We start from the raw sequence: 27,625 nt of genomic DNA, 5'->3' as shown, positions 1-27,625 counted from the left end.
CGCCCACCTAAGTGCACAATTTATCACCATCCAGTGTGTGTGTGTGTGTGTGTGTGTGTGTGTATGTGTGTGTGTATGTGTGTTTGTTTGTGCATGTGTGTGTATATGTGTGTGTGTGTGTGTGTGTGTGTGTGTGTGTGTGTGTGTGTGTGTGTGTGTGTGTGCGTGTGCGTGTGCGTGTGTTTGTGTGTGCACTGATAACCTCCGTGGCCCTGATCACCGGAGCGAGGCCGGCGTTCTGCGTTGCTTCTTTTTGTGTGTGGTGTTTTTACGACCGGATCAAAGCAGATTCCGTGTTCAGTTAAGCAGACCTGCTGCACGGGTTGTACATTAACCAAAAGTCAGCGTTTATATATATTTGAGTGGGGAGAGAGTGTGTGTGTGTACACACAAGCACGTGTTCAGTTGATATGACGGAACCAAAGAAAGGCCTGAAGGTGTTTTGTGTCAATGCTCAAAAAATATATAAATCACAGCCGATAAAAGTGGATCAAAAACCAATAACGCTATTGATGAAAGAAACTAATATTTAATTATTGTTGGTCACTGTGTTATCAGAGGAATAAAGAGACACATGGTGTCGTTACTTCCATGTCTCTTCAACGTGTACTGAAGGGGGCGGTTTCTGACCCAAATTGTACTAGAGGCGACAAGCAATTTGGAAACGGAATAGCGAACACATCGCAATTGTATCGCAACCGATTGAATGTTTGCTTTGATTTCGCTATGATGTGTTACTTAAAACAAATGTATCATTGTAATAATAAATATCTTCTGTCTGGCTGTCAAACACACAACAAAACACTATGCCTGATCGCTGTTGGCAACGTGAAGTTCCCGCCCAGTCCCTGCTTGACCAATCAGCGATTACCTTACAATTCTAACCTCCTGCCCGAACCCTGCTTGACCAATCAGCGAATAGTTGACAACATGAACCACTCCAGATATGGGCTATGTTTTGCTAAACTCTGGAAGGACTGTACGTCTTTGCATACGCTTAGGCCCGCACCCATCAAAAGGGGCATGTTTGAGCATTTGAGCAAATGGGTTAATTTAGCAATTGTACTTGAGCTTGAGAATGTGTATACATCAGGAGTAAGGCGCTTTGAACATTTGTGGGGGCTGCAGGAAGCCCCTACAATCAACCAAACTCCTTGGGGGCCTCCAAGTCATCTCCAGCTTCACTTCTTTGGCCCCTTATTGTTTTGGCGACTGACACGTTTCAGTGAGAGTTAAGAGATATATCTGATATTTCTCAAACCTCGCAAAGTCATTTAAAGAGCCTGTGAACCCACTATTTCAGCTGGAATTGCAAGACTGACATTAAAATAAATGTGTTTTGGATTGAGAGTTTTAGAAAACAGGGGGGCCTGTCATCCCCATGGTAACGACCCAAGCCAACATTGTGAGACATTTTTAGTACCGTCGTTGTGTATGAGCGTTATAATGAGCGATGTTGAACATGAAATGCGCTGCACACCTTAGAGTTATACTAATAGGGGTCCAGGAAGCCTAACCCTCGCTCGAACGCAGACATTCAATAAACCGCTGCTCAGACGGAGCTTCACCATTCACACACTGTGGCGTTACACTATAAGTGTCTGCATTAGCTCAACGTTCTCCACACACACCATGCCGCCGGTGCCCCTTGGTCGTGACGTCTGAGTGCCTTGGAAAAGGCCCTCAGACCACTGCGATCAAAGCAGAGTGGAACGGTCATACTGGGTTTTGTGGAGAATGACAAAAACATAGGAGGTTACCCCCTTTTATTTGTACATTTGAGTCTTATTTCAGTAACAGTGACAAAACTTTATAAAATGGGTTTGGGTACACTGGCTCTTTAAGGATTGCAGTCCTTTACAGTATCCTCACTTTGCGAACAAAGCACATTTAGTTTCCATACACTGCTGTTAAACGATGAGGGACAATCCACGACAAAAAAGGATGAGGGAAAATCCATGACATTTTTTAACATCATTGACTTCGTTCACCACCACGCAATTAGTTTAATTATTTAAACGCCGTCATTGCTGCTGCAAATTCGCAGCTCTCCGGGGCTTGGCACAGGCTCACTCTTTGCCACACCAGTGGGGCCAGTGTCTCCTTAATAAGAGGACACTTTTTCAGAGTGCTTGATTTTAAGTCAAACTTATTTTCACATGGGATAGGCAACTGTGGGGGGTTCAGAGTTCACGGTTCACTGCAATTTTTTTGTTTACTTACATTTTGCCATTTTATTGACATATTTCCTGGGGCTATGAAAGGGATGGGTGATCACTGGGAGTCGATGCATGGGTATGAGCTACGCCTGGCACGAGCAAGAGGATTTAGAACAGCCTGTTCATATCAAGGGAAATTTAAAACCGTGTGCGTACGACTCACATAGGAACATATGATAAATCTCAAATTTTTACAATCTTGAGTGGGATACGATTTTGAATCTTTTCTACAAAATGATGATCAATGAAGGCTGTAGTCACCCATTCATTCCTTCACTTGTTTCACATAAGGTTTGTTTTGTTGTTGCTTGGCATCTAGTGTGCAGAGACAAATTGATGATAAATGTTTTTCAGTCCATCTATAGAAATACGACAGGTGAGGCCACCATTTTCATTCATGTAAATACAACCTGTATTATTACAATTGTTTATATCGGGTTGAGTATGATATTTTGTGACAACACATGTAGTCTACATGCTGTATTTCTATATAATTTACTCAATTGTAGGGCACACGGAACAAAAGGAGTTGGCAGTAGTGTAAGTAGCAATAGTTATACACAAATAGTAATAAAACATGTCAACATGTACAACTCATGGTATTCATTTAATGGCCAAATAAAACCACTATGATGCACATGCCCAGCAGTTACATATTTTACCCAGTAGATTTCATGACAGATTTTTCTTATAACTGCTCGTTATCATATTACTGTTACGCACTTTATAGCTGTTTTTGCTGCATTTTATCTTGGTAAATAATTTGTTGTCCTTATCAAAAAATGTTGTGGATGACTCATAACATAAATTTGGTATTTATCAAAATATAAAATCATTCCTCAACAACACAAGCCAAGGTTGGTTTCCACAAGCTGCTTTATAAGAGCAAAGCTGAGCCTGCCTCATTCGGCTTGGCTTTTTTCCTTTAAGTTCTTGAATATTCAAGTTCGGACGTTTGGTGAGTGCGTAGGGAAGTTGGTGTTCCAGATAAAAATCCAATGCTGCCTGTTCTCCACATGAAAGCATCTGGCTAGACGGGGGCTCTCTGTGTGACGAGACGAGCGTTTGGCTGACACAGGGAAGATCTGCTGCAACGCTCAGCACTAAAAAACTCTTTATTGGTTGTGTGGCGGTGTGGTGGTTGCCGATTTGTTCCCTATTTGCATCGGAATAACTCAATTCGAACTCAATAAGGACACCAAACTACAGACGCTACTGCTAACTTTAGCTAAAATTGAATAAGTGGACTAATTAATACCCTATAGGTGTGCTTGGTAGTGAACCGGCTCCCCAACCACCACCACCACAATTAAGTGGACAGCAATGGGTTTAATGAATAGAAACATCTTAGAGAGGGGGAGGAAACATAACGGTGGCTAAGCGTCTTGATGAGTGGCTACAGGTTGGAAGTGGTAAAAGGCCATGTATTTGATGGAAGATCCTACTATGGCTTACGGAAAAAGCATGGGATGGAACAGGGTAAGGGCCTAGATGCTGTGTTTGGGGCGTACCTTGGCCTCCGTCTCCCCGCGGTGCAGTGTGTAGAGGTGGTGCACGGCGCTCTGGGAGGACGCCAGCGGGTGTGTGAGGATCTGGAAGACGTGGAAGTCATGGCCCAGGGTGTCTGCCGTAACCAACAGCATGCCTGTCACGGGAAACCAGTCATCATCCTTAACCAGCTATCATCACGTAACACTGCGTTATGCTTGGGCATAGTCATACTGAGTAAGAAAGTCCAAGTAGTGCATTTTGGTGAAAACTAATAATAAATAAAATGAAATAAAAATGCATCAAACAACTTCCCATAAATTACTTAACAGGCTGTTAAAAGTTTTGTGATAAAAGACTAGATTGCTGGGTTTATCATTTGCTGATTTCCCATTAAATCATCATCATTTTCAGAAATAATGAATAGTGTAAATTCCTTGTAGATTTCAGTAAGATGCCGTGCAGATAATGAATTCCTAAAAGGGTTGGATATATCTTATTGACGTACTGAAAGCCCATGTTTCAACTGCCATTAATATGTGGCATGAACGTTTTTAGGGGACAAGAATAAAAATGTTTGTTTTGAAAACAAACCACCCATTTAAAACTAGCCAGTTGTCACAGCAGTAAAAGCTGCTTTACCCAACATAATTTGTTCTTTCTGGTATAAACTTCAGTGCATTTTGTGTGTGAGAAAATCAATGGTTATTTATGTGCGTGTCCAATGCATTTGGAGTGGTGCTGTCATCAGGAATAAGATTTGCTAGTTTATTGTATTTACCAAGAACCTATATCCTTTATACATTTTTCTCTGTGTGTGTGTGTGTGTGTGTGTGTGTGTGTGTGTGTGTGTGTGTGTGTGTGTGTGTGTGTGTGTGTGTGTGTGTGTGTGATGGGTGCACGAGTGTGAACCAGCCTTTGTATGGAGCTAACCCCAACTGACAGGCCCATTCATTTGGCCACTTTTTATTTGAGGCTCGTCAAAGACACAGAAAGTACAAGGCTTCACCATAAACAACACGCTCAACAAACCACACCAAAACAAACCCGGATCTCAACTATTCTGGCCTCAAAACACTGCTTTTGAGGGCAGCCAAGGAAACACCCTCCCACATGCACACACACACACACGCACACAAACCCCAACAACCTCATCCTCCTCAGAAGCAGTCAGGATGTTATAAACAACTCCAGAGATCTAGCACTCGAAATCTTACCAAAGAAAAAATGTGTCCGTTAGACTCAACACATATTAAATTCAGCTCCGCCCATGCATCCATAACCGATATTAAAGTACTTGATTTTCTACTATCCTTCTGCATCCAATCCGTCATGCGATGGCTTGCTGTAGATTTTAATTACAAGCCAAACCTTTTATTGGCTGGTATGTTGAAATGTGAAATAGAGTCTGGAATTGCAGGAGATTAAACAGAAACATGGAACACGTGTGAGTTGGATGAAAAACACACCCTCGATATATATATGGGAGCAAAAAAGGGCAAAATGTATTTATACAAACCTTTTTAGACTTTTTTCGCAATATACACTGTTAACTACCAGCTCGACGTAGAGTGTGATGAATAGAAGAGAGCTGCGAGGGGATCAAGGGATGATGAAGGGAGATCTGTGGCATGGTCAAACAATTATGGGAAGGCAGAGGAGAGAGGAATGAAAGAGAAAAAATAGAGAAAGAGAAAGAACGACAGAGAAGAAAAGTAAGGGAAGCCGAGCGAGGCGCACATTAAAAGACGGCGGTCGACTATTCATTCTGTATCAGACCACACCAGAAACCCAGAGACCAGAGCACTCGGGGCCCCTGGGGCCCTCGAAAGAGAGAACGACAGATAGGACGAATAAAAGAAAAAATGAAAAGAAAGATAGAAGGAAAGAAAGAATAAAAAGAAAGAAAGAAGGAATGAAAGATTACCCAAACAGGGTGCCAAGCCACAAGAAGTGTTTGCGTCAAATGGGAAAAGAGAGGGAAAAAAAGGAGGGGGGACTCAGCCCTTCTAATTATAGAGGCTGGAAACGGAAGCGCCGGGTGATTAGGAGTTAAGGCGCTGTGGTCTGTTTATCTGGGAGCTTCCTCTACCCCTCGCTTATTTTTTCTACATCTCTCCTAACCTCCCTCTCTTTCTATCTTCCTCTGCCCGTTTTCTGGTCCATCCTGCCTCTTTGGGTTTATTTGTCCGTCCCGCCCACTGAGTGGCTGCAGAGTCTGGCCCTTGGTCTCTTATTTGATGTTTTTTTTTTTCTGACAGTTTAGGCCTGGCCACAGCCTTCTGGCCAAGAGACTGCATTTCTCCTCTGATGATCGTACAGTCTGGGCTCAGGCAAGTCAAACAGCTCTGGAGAGAGAGAGAGAGAGAGAGAGAGAGAGAGAGAGAGAGAGAGAGAGAGAGAGAGAGAGAGAGAGAGAGAGAGAGAGAGAGAGAGAGAGAGAGAGAGAAAGAGACTGGAGCTTTTGGTTATAGCTCCGACCCGACCGACGAGCACTTAGAGGACTGGGGCTTTTGTGGCCTTGTTGAAATACAGAGGACCTCTCCGAGAGGCGTCAGTTGGGTAGCCCGCGGGCGGGCCAAATTAAAAGCCAGCGGCGCGGCTCGGCGGGTGAAGAAAGAGGGCTTCGGGGAAACCAGAGGCCGGCTGGAGCGGGGTTTGACACGTACTATTTATAACACCTCGTCCCAGAGGTTACAGTGTTTTTTACCAAGCCTCGATACCAGAGAGCACTGGCACCGGCACATAGGCGTGCGCTGAAATGGAAAGGATGACCTCTAATTTGCTATGTGTTCAGGACATGTGTCTCAATGAGACGTGAGGCAAGTGATATAATCATTTCCATAAATATCGCCTGGCTTTCTCCTTTCCTTTCTTCGCCCCCCTTTTTTTTGCTTCAAAAATCGTTTTTTGGTAAGCAGGCGGCAAGCTTTGCTGTCCTGTCCCTGGCCATACAAACAGAAAACATGTGCTCAATCCTATTAATGCTGGGTGGATGTTTCATTTACAAAGTGGTTGGCAATTTCTCTGCAAAAAGGCAGATGAGGAGAGTTTGAGTGGGGGAAAAAGAGAGGAAGATAGAACTAAAAGAATGACAGAGGTAGAGCGAGGTATAGTGGAAAAGTGAGGTTGAGAGAGAGCGGTAGAGAGAGTGAGACAGAGATATAGAGAGAGAGGTAGAAAGGCAGAGAGTGGCAGAGAGAGAGGTAGAGCGAGAGAGAGAGCGAGAGAGATGTGAAGGGCAGTAATTTCCCTATTTGGCAACACAAAAGGCCACAACATTTTGGTCCACTTTCTAATTAACAACACTAGGCTCCAAAAAGCTTTGAAAATTGCGAAAAAATCACAAATTATAACCATGTGTAAGGCATAAAGCACACAAGGAAGAGGACTCTCGGGATTCAGATGACTTTGCTGTTACCACGCATAAACTTCAGAGTAAATGAGCCCAACACGCAAATGAAAGAGTATCCATGGGTAAGAAGAGGCTTTGTCTTGAGGGTTGGCAAAGCTAGGTAAAGGACAGGGCTGTGCACGCTCACACATTTCCATGCGCATGAATATATACACCACTTGTCTTTTTAACCCCTCTGTGTCCACACGGCAACCTTTACATTGCGAGAGATACTATTGTCACCAAAGGATGGTACTGTGCCGGGTGTATCAGAGATTGAACAACGGATTTGCCTACCTAGCTGCACATGAAAATAAATAAAATCGCAGAGATAACGCGGATGGTGTTCACGTTTGTTTAGGGAAAAAGATGGACCACAGCGCTTATTAGGTTATGCATCGTGAGGGGGGGGGACTAGAGCACCCCTCGCTGCCTTTATGTCTAGCTTGTGAAGTGTTTATGAAAGCCAGTTGAAACACACACACACACACACACACACACCCATGCGCACACACACACACACACACACACACACACACACACACACACACACACACACACACACACACACACACACACACACACACACACACACACACACACACACACAGGGGTGAAGTAGATGGGGGCCCCCAGCCAAAAATCCAAGCAGCCCACTCGTCCCCAGCTAAGTCTGAGATCATTTAGTCCCGGGGCCAGCCCCCTCCACCATCCATCTCTGTGCCCCACAAAACCATTAAGATAAGTGAGGAGGAGGGGGGTGTAGCACTTACAAGTTCACCAGTGTGCACAGACACACATGCACACACATACCCACAAGAAAAAAAAAACAGCCACATGGACACACGGGTACACAGGGTCAACCTGCGGTCAATATGTTGTTAATATTTAACAGGCCCCCAAAAAAAAGAATCTTTTGAACCATAGCCCCGGTGAATTCAATAACGAGAACTTCATCAAACTGAAGGAGTCCTCCTTTTCTCCCTGCCTCAGCGGAATAGTTGGGCGGGGGGGGGGGGTAGGAGGTTTGGTGTTTAGACTTTGAATTGTGCTGATGGTTGAGGATAAATAAGAGAGCAAAGAAAGACGGAGGCGGTATGACACGAGCGGACAGGACCACCGGGCACAGTCTACCGTTCTACCGAGAGGGCCCACGTCATTTAGGGAAGGTCCTCCTAAGCCTTTCACCGCAACAGTTTTGGTGAGGGTACCTCTTGATTTATGGCCAGGCAGGCTGCAGGCACCCCGGGATGGGCATTTGGAGGCTTGGGGCCTGTCGGCGGCGGCGGCGGCTTGGCGCTCAGCTCAACGACGGCCGCTAACAGCGGCTCGTCTTGAGGGGCTTCTAAGGGGTTCTCTTAAAATGGCTTCCGTGACGTCTACAACTCATCCTACCAGAAAGGGATGGAGAGTAGAAAGAAAGTGAGGTCTAGTAATAAATGGGGGGAGCAAGGAGGGGCGGGGGGGGGCAAGCAAGAGGGAGAGTGAAATAAGGGAGAGCGAGAGTGATAACATTATAGAGTGGCGTCAAGGAAAAGCAGACGAGGGAGAATGATTTTTTTTCCTTTCTTTGCTGCATTTGATGTACAGCAAGCACCCGACGGAGGAGGGTGTTTCCATACGCCGCCGCGCTTTACGAGCGGACCACCTGGGAGCGCTCAGCAAATATTAATAGATATGAAAAGGTGTGTGGTCAGCCGGGCCGAGAGGGGGCCGCCATTAGTTTGATATTAAGATGGGAGGAATGCCGGCTCTCTTTTAACAAGGAGAAACTGGCCGGCCTTTAATGTCCCGCCGACACACTCAAGGGACGCAGCCACCGTGGCGTTCAAGTGCACAGAGCATGACCTCCTCTGAGGCAGGGCCCAGGGCTTCCTAACCTTGTGAAGATAGGGGAGGAACACAAATGTTTGATGCATTCTTAATGCTAAATGTACATTTGACCGACGCTCTGGATTGCGATGAACAAGGGTGGACTGAATTATTTTGAAAAGCAAAAAAGCAAAGGGGGGATCAAATAAATAAGAATCACCTCTACTACCTTACCTGAGGCCATCTGGAGGACAAAAAGCAGCCCCTTAATCTGTTGTAAAGATAGATTTTGTATGAATGAATTTCATCACTTCTGTGGCTGCTTTTCTTTCTGGAATTTGCCAACAGGGGACAAACATGTTCTCCCAGCAGCTTAGAAGAGCGCTTTAACACCAGCCAGCTTTTGTTCCCAACATCTAAAAAAAATCCCCAAAACCAATTGCTCCTGAACACAATCTCCTGATGTCGGGACTGGGACTATTTAATCCCCTCGTGGAGGAAATGGGCAGACACTGGGGGCTTGGACCACTAATCTGCCTGCTTTTACATTGTTTCTGATTTTCTTTTTCTATGTATCTCTGAAGATGTAGTGTTGACTAATAAATCCCTTTAAAACATTCACAGCCACTGTGTCACTTACAGTGCTTTGATGGTGCCGCTGATAAAAAAAAAAAGGTGTGTCCGTGTGTATTTAGGTTGGGGTCAAGAAAAGGAGAACACTCAAAAAAAATAGAGTGGGGTAAGTCAAGGCATGTACTGGTGATTTCATTTTCCCTAAAACATTGTGTTCCTTCGAATACTGTCTTAAAAAGAAAACTGAGTTTAGGACCAATAAATAACTCCATAAATTTGAGCAACTCACCTCCCCGCAACCTTTATTCACTAACCTTCACAGAGACATGCACGGTGAAGACCACCATCATCATGATTGTAAGTTATCCATGGCTCTACCTTGAGGAGGTGTGGGCTATGAGTTTAATGTTGGGTGGATTACTCATGCTTTCCGGCCAAACTAAAAGGATGACCTCCCACCCCCTCTCCAAGTGTGTGTCATAACGAAAAAACAACTACAGATGTTTTTGTATACTTCCCGTCTCTTTGAGTTATATCCCTTACAAAAAATTATAGAAACATCCCATAATCGTTGAATGTACTTTTCTATGTAGTAATTTTTAACTTTTTCTGAAAGTTTCCCTCTGGAGCCCAACAGCTACCGTGAATTATTACTTTTGAATAGAAAATTGATTAACTGCCAGGTACTGTATTTCAGAATGACATTCATTTGTGTTCGATCAGCGAACAACCGGGTCATCAACCCAAGAAAACAATGCATACAATAAATCCCTCCAATGCACTACATTTTCTTTCTCTTGCCTCTAACCCTTCTGTGTTCTCCGTCTGCTGTCCTGACTCTCCATCCTTCTCTCCCATCATTTACAGCACCTTCCAGCCCTTAAACACACCATGCCTCTGCTCTTCCATTAATATATGTATCCATACTTGATGATAACAATTGTTTTTATCTTCGGAGGTATGGCTGATGAAAAACCTCTGACAGGTTGGACAGCCACAAGAGCAAACATGGGTCCCGGTCCGATGGAGGCTCTGTTTACTTTGCAAACACGGCGCAAAAGTACATTCTCACTGTTGGCTTGAGCATTCACGGAGGACAGTTTGGTGAAATATTTGGAAGGACAAAGTTAAGGTCAATTCTAGTACCAAATACGTATTAAGCGGTTGGTTCTACTGCTAGCATATAACATTTAAAACAGCAAACAAGAGATAAGAAAGGTGATTTCAGCTATAACCAGAAGATTCTGAGACCAAATTAACTGATTGTAGTTACAGATCTTGCGTCTCTTACTAGAGGAACACCTGAAGAAGTTAAACATAAGATATCTTGATGGCCTCCTTCATAGTAACCCCTTTGGTATTTTTAAGATAAATAATTATTGCATTTTATAAACTTTTTTTTAATGAAGAAAGGATTAAATAACATTTATAAAATATTCATTATTGATTACTAATGCAGATGTAATAATTAAATGTTCAAACACATAATTCTACAAGTTTGTTAAATTGTTTACAGAGGTATCAATAATGTCTTTATTTTCAAACTATGAAAAAAAAAACAATTGATAAATCTTAACAGTATTTCATGTACTTATAGAACCAACATATATGTTAACTTAGTTATAAAAAAAGCAGTATTCCCGAACCAGCATGTTGCTCACTTTCCAGTATTAACTTGCAGAATTTGGCTGAGCACACCCTCCAATGGTTGAATTTTGCCTAAGTGACAATTTGTATCCTGATATATTTGAGAAAGAACCAAGTTAAAACATGAATACTTTATGATACTATACTATACTTGAAGGTTATTTCAAAATTTTCTTCAAAAAAGTATTCTTAAATTAGTCTCATAAATAATGCACTTAAATAACTATTAAAACAGCTGCCCCAAATCTCAATACTTTTTAGAATGTAAAAATCGTAATCTCAATAAACAATATATCCCTAAACCATTACTAAACATAAACAAACCAGTTGATATCAAATAAATATTTTGGCATGAGGTTAGACATGTTTGATGTCAATGATACGAATGATGGCTGATAACCATTATTAAACTAACTATAATTACAACACTAATTTAACAAAATGCACATATTGTAAAGATGTGCAACTATATTAAATGGCTTTTGCCAAGCTCATCTGGTCCTCAAACGTAAACAAGCAAAAGCAGAAGAAAGGCAAAGCGAGAGTGAGGGCTCTACGGAGGAGCCGCTGTAAATCACCTCGGCGCTACAGCTGTGAGTGCTAATGACTACGTTGGTGTGAAGACACAACTCAATCCCTGCTAAATGTGTGGCTGTGGGCCGAGCGTTGCTGGTCCCGCTCGGGAATTTCCCTTGTGTTTAACATGTGCGTGTGGGTTCAGGGGTTTTTGGCAGTGGCATGCTTTCCTTCACACATCAGTGAGATAGAGGGACAAGAGTTATTGCACCGTGGCGCACTGCCTTCATAGCACAGCTGCCTCAATGGTCGGCCCTCGACAGGCCAGCCTATTCATTAGGTTGCCCTGTTACTAAACATATATATGGTGGATGGGACGTTGCCAGGTAGAACTCTGGCTTTACCATCCGTGATTCGGTCTGTGTTTATCTGACATGTACGGATGGTATTTAGAATTACTCTTTAAATGTTTTTATCAAAGCTTCATCTAATTTCAACTAATTATTGTAAGCAAATTTGCTTATCAAATTTTAAATGGGTCTGTGCCACAATATAAAGTATAATATAGGTTACTGATCTTTGGATAAGGTAAAGTATATGCTTGATAATATTGTTCCCATTACCAGTGCATAATAATGTGATTATGTGTCAGAGGAACAAAAACGATAGACTTCGAAGGAAAAATTAAAAAAAAATAAAAGAAAGAAAATGAGAATTGAACGCTTATTTCCTGGTAAATCATTCCACCGGGCCCAAGCATAGAGCCATACAAATGCAGACGAGCCATTGGGCCTTCCTCTATCACAGGTCACGGATGTATTTTAACCCTGGCATCGTACCTAATAATCAAGTCAAGCATCGTTAGGCGCAAGTGAAGGGGACGAGACGTGAAAGAAAACAAGCACACACACATTGCAGCTGTTAAACAGAACGCTGCGGCACTTGGTCGCCGATCCCTCTAATTACACGACCAGGAATAGATCCACCGATCCATTGACACGCAGCGCAGCGCCAGCAGCCACACCAAGAGACTGAGGCGGCCGGCACGACCTCCGCAGCAGCCCAAGGCACACAGGCCCCTAACAGAACTCTACTGGGCTCTGTGCAAGTGAATACCGGCGGGGCTCCTGCAAGTGCTGTTGAGTCGTACTATTGTTTCATTGCCATTTCTTGGTTACTGGAGGGTGACCTCGTGTAGGGCGCCTCAATGAGTCCTTGAATACAGTTCATATCAGTTCAGAATGCAGCCACTTCCTTCGCTGCATCGCAGAGAGGCCTCATTCAGAGCCATGATGTGAGATTATCTGTATGGGCTTCAAAACAAGGCTGAGGTTCTGGCCAAAATCAAGAGGCCTTTTCCCTTCGAGATACTCCAAAGCAAACTGCAAACAAAGGGAGACTAGAGTTTCTTTCTATGCAATTACGCCGCTCTCGACATCTGTCTGTTTGTTAAAACTGTCTAATAAATACAAAAAAAACTGTCTGATAAATACAAGCCTCCGGTGGAAGTCAAGGCTAGGTGTAGGGGTTACTTTGTTCCACCTACAAGATACGATGAGGACGGAGGTTAAGTATTTTAAGGGAAAAAGTGTGCATGCATCAGCAATGAATAATGAAGAATGATGTACATTTTCTTACTTGCTTAAGTTGCTTCTTCACCAAGGACAAATGTACAACCAACTAGGCGTATACCATCAATGTATGTATGGGACATAGTAACATTTTTATAATTTATTTTATTTTATAATGAATCCAGAATATATACTATCAGCCAGACATTTTCTATCAGTAGCACAGATTCAGCAAAAGGGGGGCCTGTCTATAACTTCACAGCCATGCCATGGCTCCCTCTTCAATTACCACAATGGTTCCTGACTTATCCCTGATTGGGGCCCTCTCCTTCGCATAGAAAGAAGAACAAACAGTGGTGTGTTGTTGTACAGTGTATCTTTAAACAATGTTTAACATTATAATCACTTCTTAGGCCTGAAAAATAAATATCATTGCACTAACCGAAAGTGCATTCTGAAATATCCTTTTGGGAATATTTTGGGGAATTGTGATTAAATATTGTTGAAACACGAACCGTGTGTGGAGATTCGGTCTGTTCCGTCTACACTTAATAGGACACTATCTGCTACATACAACAAGTTCCTCATTTGTATCTACAAACCTCCTGTGAGGTGGCTGTGTTTGATGTGTGCTTTTATAAACGTTTTATGTCTGTTGTTTATTTCTCAAACCGAATGCTGTGTTTCATGTGTGTGTTTTGCGTGTTTAAGTGTGTATGAGTTTTGGAGGAGAGGGGGGGTGTCTAGACAGCCATGGATCTGCTCTGTCAGTGTCTGCATTATAGTCCTGTTCCCTCTCAGACAGAGGTGTAGAGTTTAGTCATAAGCCCAGGTATGTGAAGGATTCCTGGGATGAGGAGGTCACGGGGTGAGAGACATCTCTCAGCAGCTCCTTTATTAACTGCATGTGTGCACGCACACACGCACACACGCGCATACACGCACACGGTAAAAACACACCAAGAGAAATACTCGAAAAACGAAAAGGATATGCATATACTGCATGAACCCACTTAGCAGTGTATACTGCATGCGGGGCGGGAAAGAAAGCCTCACACACAATGTGTATAATGTGTTGGCCCAGTGTGGGTCATTGTTGTGACTCAAGCGGCACCGTGTCTAATGAGAGTTGCTGGTTTCTACGATAGACCCAGACACAGGCGGCGGAGGAGAGTGAAACCAGCCACCAGCCCAAGAGGCTTTTCCCGGAACCTGCATGCATGGGTTGTGTGGATGCAAGACAGAATGATTAAAAAACTAAGAAAGACAGATTGGGGAAGATAAAAGGGGCCCGAAGTAAAGACTTCCATTTGAGGCCTTCTTCAGCTACCTCTCCGTATCTCTCCTCTATATTTCTCTTCAGTAGGCCCCGCAAGTAGGCCTAACAACAAAGTGTAAGCACAATATCTAAATAAAGATCATGATGGACTGAATGAAAGCCATCCCCACACATTGTCTCATCTATATTCTCTGCACCTTGATTGACCTGAGGCAACATATAGTGTTCCGATTGTCATTCGCTACCTCCAAATTAAACTGTGTGTGTGTGTGTGTGTGTGTGTGTGTGTGTGTGTGTGTGTGTGTGTGTGTGTGTGTGTGTGTGTGTGTGTGTGTGTGTGTGTGTGTCTTACCAGTTGGGTTGAATTGCATGCAGGATATGGGTTTGTCATGAGCTGGGAAGTGAGCCACTGCCCCCTCTCCGTCCGAGTCCTCACTCACCAAGACCTGGAGTAAACATGTGCACACATGCGCGCACACACACACACACACAGAGAGAAACGTGCACACTTAAAAATGTTCCTCCACAATGGCAAGGCCTCATTTATAAAAAAAAAGGCTGAGAGGGATATTTCTTGTGAGCCATTGCCCTTTTTTGGAAAAAAATATGTGGATTATTTGACTAAACCTTTTTATGGCAATCAAATCGATTAAAGCTTTTACATGCAGTCATGTCATGCATAACAGGCAGGCCAGCACACATAATGGTCAGATTTTCTCTTTTGAGCTGCAGGAAAAATCTAAAGCTATGTTTGATATGTTTGGGTAAAAATGTGCTTTTTGTGGGCTCCAATCTGTTGCAACACCTACTGGTGCAAACCAGTTACAATGAGCTTTCTTGTGACTACTTTAAACAATTCTTATGAAGATATAAGCAACATTACGCATCAGTGTAAAAGCCAACCAAAAGTGCAAAACAAGAAAAATAACTTTGTATACATGTGCAAAAACAATCGAGACGAAAATTGCTAATTCGCTCCAAAATATTATAAACTGTTACAAATTCCCAAATTGGCCGTTTACAAGATTTTAGCATGCAACACAAACCAAACAATAAGAGTGCAGTTGACCACTTCTTGAATTGGTCAAAGTAATTTGTGATGATTCAATGTTGCAATGTCATGGATATTACATATTTGAAAATTTAAAGGCAGTTGGTTTGAAGTCGCACAGCAGCTCTCTGAACGTTAAAGGAACAAGTCGGACCAGGGCTGTGCCAGGGCCAGCGGGTAGCAGTAGATTAGGTCTTTAGTCCTGTATAGATATTAGCAATAAGGCAAGACATAAGGCCTTTTGCTGTTCATCCAAGTATGTGTTTATATATGTGTATGTGTGCGTGCGTGTGTGTGTATGCGTGTACACACATACACGCAATGACACATTTTGCCCTCAGGAGCCAGAAGCCAATCCAAACACAATACACAGAAAGGTCTCAATCGCAGCCCGGGAGCCACAGGATAGGTAGGGAGGAAAAAAAAACAAGGTAAAAACAGAAAGAAGCAGGCTGGTGACAAGAAGCAGATCCCTTTTATTACTTTGCCGGCAGACAATGTTGTTCTGTGAGCATATCATAGTGGAGCCTTTTGAAATGAGAGTGAGTGTCCCCTGGGGAGCAGCGTATTACTCATAAGAGCAGCGAGGTCTGCGTGTGTACATTGAAATGTGTGCCAGCATTTAGCGTTCTGTGCCAAGGCCATTCAAATACTGTAAAGAATACAAATGAAATGTAATTCATCTGGCCAGGCAAATTAGGTCAGCCTTATCGGCAGCTTTGTAAAACTAAGTTGTTCCGTGCACCTTTTTGGAACAAGCCTCTTTCACTTTCTATTACTTCCCCTCCCACCATCTTCCGCCTCTCCCTCTCTTTTTCTCATTCTCTGTCTTTTCCTGCGTGTCTCCTCTTCCTGATGCCTGGTGCCCTCCTCCTCCTCCTCCCGCTGCTCCCCGGCTGGGCTGTCGGTGTTTACGGCGGCCAGGCTAGGGTTACAGTGTGCTGACTGCTGACAGAGTGCAGGCCTGCTTCTGGAGGCTTTAGGCCAGGCTTACAGGAGCCCCTCAGGATGACAGAGCTGCCACAGGGCCCGCTCTGTGTGCACACTTGTGTGTGCGTGGCGTGTTTGTGTGTGTGTGAGCTTGTGTGGGTGGGTGAGTTTGGGTGCGTGAGAGTTTGCATGCGTGTGTGCATGAGAGTGTGTGTGCAATGGCATGCACACGGATGTTTGTATGAGTGTGTGTGCTTGCGTTTGTGTGCGTGTGAGAGTGAGTGTGTGCGTGAGAGTGTGTGTGTGTGTGTGTGTGTGTGTGTGTGTGTGTGTGTGTGTGTGTGTGTGTGTGTGTGTGTGTGTGTGTGTGTGTGTGTGTGTGTGTGTGTGTGTGTGTGTGCGAGACGTGTCAGAAAGATGGAGAGAGGACGGATGGGGGTTTGGGCTGTAGCGGTGACTACTTCATCCGCTTGTTGTGGAATCCATGCCAGCATGTCTCCTTGAAAAGGGAACAGTACTTTGAGGTAATGGAGACAAATTAGGATTGTTTCTTTTGTCATGTGGTAATGCAGTAGGCATTTGGTGGACTATGCACTTGTGTTGAAAGTTATGGTGCATGGTGAAGACAACAACTTGCATACCTTTAGACGTACAAAATGAACAATGGGAAGAAAACACGCTGCATGACAATACACACACACACACACACACACACACACACACACACACACACACACACACACACACACACACACACACACACACACACACACACACACCTCCTCTGCAGGGTGTCACACTTTGATGTTGAACTAAATTTACGAGCTCTCTGTAAGCTTGTAACCAGCCATTTTAATCCATGTCTTTCTCACGAGGGGCTAGTAAAAGAGGACAGGACTGTCGTTACAACCATGGCAGTAAAAACATCTAAACCATTAGGCTAGTCGTGTAACCTGTGTGTATGACCGAAAATAAAACTTAAAAAATAAAATAAAAAGGGTTTGTAGTTGAACCTTTTGGTGTTAGGTGTGACTGTCTGTTTCGAGGTCCTTGTTGGAGGAGCTGCAAGCATTTACAGGGCTAGCCAGTAAAGCTAGCACTCCATAAAACAGGCTACACCACCTGGTTACACTTTCTGGTGAGCCACCATGCACGGCCCAGGAGAAGAAAAAACAAGCACCTCATTCGGCCTTCTCTACAATCTAAAAGCAATTGCAAAAGAAGATGACCATAGGGAAAGCTAGGGCTTAACCACGAAGACATTATCACATCATTTTGATCCATCGCTCCTGAAGCCAACTGGTTTCCACAAGGCTGAAAGAGCATCACATATAGCTATTACAAAGAACTCCAGTTTCCTATTAAGGTTGTATTACAATTATTATTGTTATTACAGTTTATAAGGATTACAACATTGCCTTTTAGCCTATAGCACCTTTAAAGTATTGGCAGAATCAAAAAAATTATTCTTCAGGGCAATTGGAGATAAAGTGCAATGAATTCTTCATATGAATCACCCACAGGCTGTTGTGTGCCTGATCGTATTGGTGGCCCCGCCCACTCCCAACCATGGATGGTCAGGCTTATTGAAATATAGGTTGAAGACAATAAGTTGTGTTCTAATCTAAACCAGTTATCTGAAGGTCTCTAAATAGTGGTCTTTGTTTTCCTCCACGGCAAGGAATATGTATTTCTTCAGAACAGGGGTTCCTAAATGTTTTCATCTCGGGACTCAGAAGACAATTCGAGTGTTTCTGGTACCCGGTTGCAGAAATGAAAGGACCACCAGTTCTAATGGTTTCAGAGCGTTCTGTGCATCGTCAGGCCATGATCTCCCCCATCCCAAACCAACTCCAACTGTGGGTTCCCCGACCTACAGTTGGAGAAATGCTGTTCTAGACAGTGTTGCCCTTGGCCATTTCAATGTGTATATATCGGCCACAAGACATCCGGATATATGGAGTGAAGTAGCCCTGGTGTAGTTGGAGTGGCCCCAGCATAGGTGGAGTGCTCTTGGTAGAGGTGGAGTGGTCTTGGTAGAGGTGGAGTGGTCTTGGTAGAGGTGGAGAGGTCTTGGTAGAGGTGGAGTGGTCTTGGTAGAGGTGGAGTGGTCTTGGTAGAGGTGGAATGGTCTTGGTAGAGGTGGAGTGGTCTTGGTAGAGGTGGAGTGGTCTTGGTAGAGGTGGAGTGGTCTTGGTAGAGGTGGAGAGGTCTTGGTAGAGGTGGAGTGGTCTTGGTAGAGGTGGAGTGGTCTTGGTAGAGGTGGAGTGCTCTTGGTAGAGGTGGAGTGGTCTTGGTAGAGGTGGAGTGGTCTTGGTAGAGGTGGAGTGGTCTTGGTAGAGGTGGAGTGGTCTTGGTAGAGGTGGAGTGGTCTTGGTAGAGGTGGAGTGGTCTTGGTAGAGGTGGAGTGGTCTTGGTAGAGGTGGAGTGGTCTTGTGGAGATGGAGGTGGAGTGGAATCCCTTGGGTATAGGGGTATCCATGTGGTATAGGGGTATCGGGGTATCCATGTGGTATAGGGGTATCGGGGTATCCCTTTGGTATAGGGGTATCCCCATGGTATAGGGGTATCCCTTTGGTATAGGGGTATCCCTGTGGCATAGGGGTATCCCCGTGGTATAGGGGTATCCCTTTGGTATAGGGGTATCCCTGTGGTATAGGGGGATCCCCGTGGTATAGGGGTATCAGGGTATCCCTTTGGTATAGGGGTATCCCTTTGGTATAGGGGTATCCCTGTGGTATAAGGGTATCCCTGTGGTATAAGGGTATCCCCGGGGTATAGGTGATGTGGCTGCTGTATAGCTAAATTGGTGTTGGTATAGATGAGGTTGCCATGGAACAGGTGCAGCTCTGAATGAGCCTGTGAACTCCCCCTGTTCTCTCCTCTCTCCCGTGTTGGATGCAACCAATCTATCATTTTTATGAAGTCAAATTTCACAATCATAATTAAACGTTTAACAATAAATATGAATGATTCAGAGAAGCACATATAAAGTTTAACCGAGGAAGAACTTGTGTGCCAAAATGTCATGTTGCACTGGTATGAATTGACTTTTATGTTACTGAACAATACAAGGTAACATGAAGGGACAGGGGGAGCCACTGACCTGGCCTTCGCCCACGTTCAGCGTGTCGATGATGGTGACCACCCCAGGGTTGTTGGGACTGCGGCGACCGCTGCTGTGTGGGACGCCCTCTTCGTCCGGGATGCCGGCGGGGACGGTGCCGGCCAGCTGGGTCACCACCTTGCCCACCATGGTCAGGCCCGTCTTTAGAGTCTGAGATAAGCAGCGATGAGCGGTTAGAAGAGCGTTTGGCATGTGTTGTTATTATATGCTGGTCCACTTGTTTGGCTGTTTTGAGCCCTGCTATGGGGAGAGTTCGGGGATATGCTCGGTAAATGTGTTAACAGCTGGTAAGAGATTTTTCCACGTTATATTGGGGAATGAAAATCAATTCATAAATCAGCCTCATCCAATAATTCCTTTGATGATGGGGAATAGCATTGAAATATTAACCACGTAAAAAACATGTGGTTAAACAAGTTGTGATACAAATGGCAAAATTTGCATCACATTTGCACATTTTATGGCATGTTTAAAATGAATAAATACAATTATCAAATGAGTTTAACAGACCAATATTCCATTAATATAACAATCTATACTGTGTCATGCATGTATACAATAATGTCTTACTGTATAAACTGCCTTGCTCAATATAATTAAAGGAACTAACATCGACCGTTGGTTGGGACAATTTTTTTGTCTCTACGTTTCTTTCTCTCACTGTGTGTGTGTGTGTGTGTGTGTGTGTGTGTGTGTGTGTGTGTGTGTGTGTGTGTGTGTGTGTGTGTGTGTGTGTGTGTGTGTGTGTGTGTGTGTGTGTGTGTGTGTGTGTGTGTGTGTGTGTGTGTGTGTGTGTGTGTGTGTGTGTGTGTGTGTGTGTGTGTATCCTCTGTGTCCTCTTAAGGCCCAGCCAGGGTGTCTGGCTCAAACACACCTCTGTGGCTCAACTGGGCGAAATGGATAGTGCTGCTTAAGTAGAGTCTATCTCACCTTCTACACTGCCTTTGCCTAATGGAGTTCTGTGTGTCCTTATGTGTGAGAGTTGGCTGGCTGTGTGTGTGTGTGTGTGTGTGTGTGTGTGTGTGTGTGTGTGTGTGTGTGTGTGTGTGTGTGTGTGTGTGTGTGTGTGTGTGTGTGTGTGTGTGTGTGTGTGTGTGTGTGTGTGTGTGTGTGTGTGTGTGTGTGTGTGTGTGTGTCAGAGGCAAAGGGCCCCCTGAGAGTGTAATCAGGCATTCAGGCTCGGCGGTCCTGTCAATACAGTGTGGCGCCTGGCGTTTGTTGGGTCTATGGATCACCCACTGTCTCTCTTTGCCACTTGTCCATGCACACTAACAGTGTCTGCTTCCTCCGTGTGTGTGTGTGAGTGTAAATTGCTAGATCCACCATCAATTATTAAGCAAGGCGTTTGCCTCCTAATTGATCAACACTAATGTGTTTTCTAATCACTGCAGTTGTGGAGTCCTTAGTGCTAGCTCAAACATGGCCTATTGATCTGCTCGGGGAGGAGGGGTCGAGCTCAAAGGAGGTTAAGTCTGATGACTAACAAACTTTCTCTCTTGCATTCACAAGCACCCACATGAACAAACATGCACGCACGTACATACACACTTGATTTGATTATGTAGACATGCTCAATGTCCCTATAATTCTTATTGATCAAGGCTGTAACGGATATATGTGGTGCATGCAGTTCAAGCATAATAAACACATTCAGTGTGCAATTCAAGAAAAGGCTCACGACATAATTGTTTTCTCAGATAATTGTTTTTTCACCCACCCCCTATCTGACCAACACAGACACACACACACACACACACAGACACCCATCCCCCCACCCACCCTCTCCCCGATGTCTCTTGACATCAGCACTAAAAGCCGGCGTGTCGCGCCACAGGCCAGAGGGAGATACCTTGTCATCCATATTGAGATATATGGTACTAAATGAGGAGTGGTCGAACTGCAGACTGACTGTCTGCAGATCAGTGCCCCCCCTCTGTTGTCCACCCCTCTCTACAAAGCACTGGTGTATACCAGCTCTTACAGCGCTAGCTGTTAGTGCTCATTAAGCAAAGGAGAAGGGGATAAGCAAAGTCTTTGTAAACCAATTAGGCCTTCCCCCCCCTTTGGGACCGAATGAAGGCCAGAGCCAACGAGAACCCTATGAGCAACGTGACTGGCTAGCATGGACCCTAGCAAGGAGCTACAGAGAGTGGCAGGAATACAGTTTGACGTGCTATCCAAGCGGACCGCTAGCCTGCAGCGAGGTAGCTTAGCGTCATTCCCCTGCAGAGAGCCATGTAATAAAGGGCCTTTTGGAGCGAGTTGGCATTGTGGTGGGAAGCGAGAGACAGCCGGGTGTGATGAAGTGTCTCATAAAGCATGTCCCAGTCACCTGGAGAGCCAGAGTGGATCCAATGTCATCACATTTGCAGATGTAGCTAGGCGGAGTTGGAATGAGCTTTATGATGTACTGCGGTATCTATGGCTACTGAGGAGTCCAAAAGAAGGGCAATAGACTGTGTGTGTGTGTGTGTATTTGTATGTGTTCGTGCATGCGTGCGTGTGCGGTTTTATTGAAACTTACTTTGGCAGCGTTAATAACGGTGGCTGTGTAGGACTGGGCATTGTCACCGCAAGCACCGCCACGAGACTGATGACAACGGATCAACTGGAACAAAAAGAAAAGCAGCCAAACAAATGGAAATTGAGTGAACATGTAGTAGAGCATTTCAGAGCAACCATCTTTTATTGAAACACGTTGGCTGTGAAGAATGGGTTCAAAAGGACGTTAGGAAACCAGAAGGACCGAAGCTGGTATGCCTCCTTTTTATTTTATGTACAGTGTCAGTTAAACGCTGGTTCAGTCTGACGATATGACAATTCTTTCAAATCACAGATATCTATCTATCTGCCAATCTAGTCAGAAAACAAACAGAAACATTAGAGTGGGAGTAAAGAGCTGTTCACCAGCCGTTATTAAACTGTGGCTAGCCACACTAAATGGTTCACGACCCAGTTGGTATTAATGAGCTATGCACATAACCCCTGCTTTGTATTATTATGGCTCTTTCATCATCAATTGTATGTAACATTTTAATTTGAACCTGGTGACTTGTGACCTGGTAATTAAAGTGGTAATCTCGAAGATCACCAAAAAGGTTAAATCGATTGCCGAATCAGGTGACAGTGTCGATTGCGCCTGTTGCCCACGGATTTGTGTGTAGCTGAATATTTTTGTTTCCACCAGAGTCGCTTAAGACAACGAAAAGCATTGTAAGTAATAGCCTATGCCACTGTTAAACTGTCAATGTTGTACCTGCAAATAGTGCTGTGTGTGTGTGCATGTGCTACCTTATTCTCAGCATAGGCTAGCCAGCGACTTCCCAAAGCAATAGGATTAAGATTTGGACCCGGGCAGGGAAAGCAGCCTGAAAAGCATGAATTATAGTGATCAGAAGCATCAATCAATCCTAAAAAAAATAAAAACCTTACCAAGCAAAATTTGATAACAAGATAAATTATTAAACAAAATATTTTTACTCCTTTGTAATGATAATTCCTACCCTCTGCTGTAATGGGAACAGACTGTTCCCTAGAGAGTTTCATCTCCCTTATACCATTAAAGTGTTTCTAAGGATTCCTGATGGAAAAGATGGGAATGGGAATATAATGAGGTGTGTGTGTGTGTGTGTGTGTGTGTGTGTGTGTGTGTGTGTGTGTGTGTGTGTGTGTGTGTGTGTGTGTGTGTGTTTATGACATGATGGAGACTGTGGCACTCAATAAAGTGAAGTTGGATCCTTGGCATGATTGATTAGCTTACACACCAATCCCAAAGGGGTCACACACAGACAGACAGACACACAGACACACACACAGATAGATAGATAGACAGACAGTCGCACACACCAGACACCCCAAAGCTTTTTTTTCAAGCAAAAATCATTTGACTGAAGAAGAAATATCTTATTGCAGTGACTAATAACATACAGACCAAGTTTCAGCGGGTGTTTGTCATATGAGGACCTCACGAAGGATTGAAGCAAAATATGTAAACATGTGCTTGAGTGTTTAGACACGGACACATGACTGATCTGCTCATGAATTGCAATAAATGCACTGAAGCCAAAGACTGAAGCCTCCCTTGCCAGGGTTACATGTAAAGAACACAGATCTATGTACGTAACTGCACCCAGGAAACCGCACCACACAATGTGTGATACATGTGCACCACCAAACCACACACACACACACACTCACTCACTCACCCACACACACACACACACACACACACACACTCACACAGTTACACACAGACGTACAAAAACACGGACAGTGAGTGCATGGAGGGGCTGGGAACGAGGGAATGCCTGACAATAACGTAGTTCTCGGGGAGCAGATGAGACGGAGACAGTCATTTAGTGTGCAGCGCTGGGTGGAGGGCTGAGGGGCTGGGGGCCCTGCAAGGCTAGGATGGGGATTGAGGTAAGCCACAAGGCCTGCCGCTAACTCCAGAGAAGCCCTTTGTGCCTCTTCAAGGCCAAAGGGAACACCAGGCCGTGAGATAACATGTGTAGAACACATTCAGGGTTCAAGCCCTGAAAGTGGCAAAGGCAGAAGCGAGACGATGGAGGTTTTTTCATTGAATGGTCAGGTGAGTCCGGCAGGGCCAAATGAGAACGAGAGCCAAGTAAGGAAAAGACAGAGCTGGGAAGAACACTATAAGCGATGGGTCCGGTTTTAAGAGTCTATTGCATAGATGAGAATTTAGGGTTGACCTGGTGACCTGGAAATTTGCACCATGTTGAGGGATTAATTGTTGAACTTCAAACAATGGCTTCATAATTGGTTTGATCCTCATGCTTCTATCTCACTCTATAAAACTTCAAAACACAAGATAAAATAAGAAATATAAGATAAATTAATAAAGGTATCAATGTGATCAATTATTCTTGACAAAGCTCAAATAAATCATTGCGATTAATAATATTTACCATGGGAGGAATTTCTCAATGGTATGGTTAAACCCTTTAAAATAATAATGTGACAGATTGACAACTGGACATTAAAAATACAGTTTTCTTGATTATCTATGACAATAATTCTACATTATTTCTGAGATTTTTGATGGTTGGATTTAAATCATGCATTAAAGAAGCATAAAAAAAATGCTCAACGTCTTTTTCAATAAATTAAATGTAAACTTCAACTTCTACGCCAAAAAAAAAAGTGCCACCAGGAAAGAGAGCAAAGCCAATGGGATGAGCCCTCTGGTGTAAAGGAGAATATACATAGGGGGTGAAGCCAAAGTGCTCATAAGACACATGTCCACTGTGGTGTCCCCAGAGAGCAGGCCTGCCGCACAATAGGGATTGTGGCTTGTCCAGATCCGGCAGCATACATTACAGAGCCCCTTTTGTTTACTCCCCTTACCGCCCGAAAAGACCAAACAACTCCATGAGTAGGAGGCCTTGGCCTTCAGCAACGATTAATAACTATTGAGCATGTTTGGTTTCCTGTGGCCCAGACACTGATATGGAGGACAGGCAGACAAACAGGAGACACATTAAAGCTACCAAGTAATGGTAGTTTACTTCAGCCAATGACTTAAGTGGACAGCAATGGCAATGCGATAAGTCTGGTCTTTTTTTATTAGTTTTTTTCCCACAACCTTGCTACAGGCTCGTGACCACTACAACACATTTGGGACACACACACACGCACACACACACGTGGGTTACTGTGTATGCATGTATGTATGTATGTATGTATGCATGTATGTATGTATGTATGTATGTATGTATGTATGTATGTATGCATGTATGCATGTATGTACAGTATGTATGTATCTATGTATGTATGTATGTATGTATGTATGCATGTACAGTATGCATGCATGTATGTATGTATATATGTGTGCATGCGTATGTGTTTATGTGTGTTTATGTTCTAACTTGTGCTACAGTAGCAAGAATAAAAGCATAATATGCAGCTTTGTAAAAAGCTGCATAAATGTATCCCAGACAGAGCAGGCCTGGTGGTTTGTTGAATTAACCCAATTTCTATTCCGGTTGTTTGGTTGAGCTTGAAATGAATAAATAATTTGGTCGATTAGTAAGAAAATGCATTATATTCGGTTCTTACTTGTGACAAAGAACCTCTTTGTGAATGTGCAGCTGTCAAAAGCTGCAATCTTCTCTTGTAGGCTTACCACAAGAATCCTGTAGGAACCAAAAAGATATGCATGTATTTAGACTTGTGACAAAAACAATTATTGAAGCATTGCAATAAATTGTTCTTTACTTAGTATTGGTTCCATTTTTGTTTTCCTTGTCAATCAAAATGAAAAGAAGTGATTAAGTGAACAACGAGAAACATACTGTTTGTTGCAGTGCAAGTCATAGATGGGTGTCTTGAACTGAATAGATTTCACCATCTCCCCGCTCCGTAGAGAATAAAGGTCCGCACAACAGTATGGGGGGCTTGTCCTGAAAAGAGAGAATGTGTTAACACTCCCTAACGTTAACAGGTTATGCATAGTGGCTATTATGGTGAAGTTATGGGTGTGGGTGTGTGTGTGTGTGTGTCTGTTTGGACGATAACACTGACACTTTGGTAGGATTTGACCCCTGGAATAGTGCAAAACACACACACACACACACACACACACACACACACACACACACACACACACACACACACACACACACACACACACACACACACACACACACACACACACACACAGGTAATCAACATAGACAAAGAGCCTTTCATTACTGTGCAAGGACAGAGCATGAAACCTCTGGCAAGTGAATCACACATTCAACAGACTATTCAACAGACTTGCTACGGCCTACTCTAAATCGGCCTCTTCACAGTTTAACGGTGCACTCGTCCCTTGGAGAATTCCCTTCGTATTTGTTTCTGGCCCGACCTCCAATCACAGGGTCTACAGAGTGTAGGACAAAACGGGAAAATGCTTTGTCATGTAACCCACACACACGCATATACTGAGGGCCTTTCCATCAACACAAGGGTGAAGTGGCTTACGTGAGGCGGGTGTGTTTAGGGGTGAGGGGTAAAAAGAGGGGGGTATTACAACAATGCTTAATCCTCCCAATGCCCCTCCCTCTTTTTTTCTTTTTTTCTTGTTCTTCAATCACTGGGGCAAAGTTTACAATGTTTCATTGTTTAATTTGACAGCTGAAATACTGTGCAGTCTCATCTTATCTTCTGGTTTATGGATGCAGCTATATCAACCCTAGCACTTTTTTATTTTAAAAAGGCATTCAGCAGATGTCACTTTCATACAAAATCGTAAGTACGGAGCATCATGTTGGCAACATTTAGTAATGAAAGAACACCGTGGGACAGGTCAATTTAAAATACATAATACTGCTTTGGTCAAGGTCTTATAGTGAAGAGTCAGTAGTGGAATGAATGACTTGATCAATGAGGAAATCCCCTCCCTGCAGACGGCCGCCTGGGCCAGACACCATTACAGGCTAATGAGGTTAAGCTAAGGCGAGTTGCTTTGGCCAAGTCACTGGGATCTGAACATTATTCAAATCACAGGCTCATAATCAACCGTTCATCACAAGACATAGTTGACCTCAGTCATGTCCAATATCCCGGTGGAAGCAGAAGTCGGGTCCTGCGGATGGAGACGCGCGCCAACGTCCAATCTGCCTGCCCCTATCAGTGCAGGCATTCATTCGTTATGCAAAAGAGCGAACCTTGATCTCAATCGAGATCACACAAGCATATGCAGTAGGTGAACTAAAGAAGGTGAGCCAAAATAACAAAAAAGTTTTTATTTCTTATCATTTGTTACAACATATCCCAACAGCATTATGCAGCAGCCCAGGGAAAGCTGTCAATGAATATTAACCAATAAAAATGGCAGCGGGTGCTTCGTCCTTTGCCACTATATAACCTTATTCAAAGCCAAATACAAGAAAACTTTTTAAATCCATGACTTGGTTACTATAATAATAAATTAGACTTGTATAGCGCTTTTCTAATACTTTGACGCTTCAGAATAGCAAATGTCCAACAACATCACTGCTGTTAATCAA

The 27,625-nt window shown here is 43.7% G+C and overlaps 1 protein-coding gene across 3 annotated transcripts in view; it reads right to left on the bottom strand.

Moving 5' to 3' along the window:
- The window catches only part of bcas3 (BCAS3 microtubule associated cell migration factor), a 210,641-nt gene that overhangs the window by 162,031 nt on the left and 20,985 nt on the right, over window positions 1-27,625 (bottom strand). For all 3 annotated transcript variants that reach the window (XM_056611673.1, XM_056611674.1, XM_056611675.1), the window contains exons 8-14: window positions 25,925-26,032; window positions 25,689-25,765; window positions 22,899-22,975; window positions 22,132-22,215; window positions 19,587-19,757; window positions 14,852-14,945; window positions 3,731-3,864 (exon numbers count right to left, since the gene is read on the bottom strand). In XM_056611673.1, coding sequence (XP_056467648.1) covers window positions 3,731-3,864; window positions 14,852-14,945; window positions 19,587-19,757; window positions 22,132-22,215; window positions 22,899-22,975; window positions 25,689-25,765; window positions 25,925-26,032 — 745 coding nt within the window. The remainder of the gene's footprint in view (window positions 1-3,730; window positions 3,865-14,851; window positions 14,946-19,586; window positions 19,758-22,131; window positions 22,216-22,898; window positions 22,976-25,688; window positions 25,766-25,924; window positions 26,033-27,625) is intronic.

The sequence above is a fragment of the Gadus chalcogrammus genome, chromosome 16 (assembly GCF_026213295.1).
Source record: "Gadus chalcogrammus isolate NIFS_2021 chromosome 16, NIFS_Gcha_1.0, whole genome shotgun sequence".
NCBI classification, from domain to species: Eukaryota; Metazoa; Chordata; class Actinopteri; order Gadiformes; family Gadidae; genus Gadus; species Gadus chalcogrammus.
Note: the sequence above shows the minus strand (reverse complement) of the source record. Positions and strands in the feature narration are given on the sequence as shown.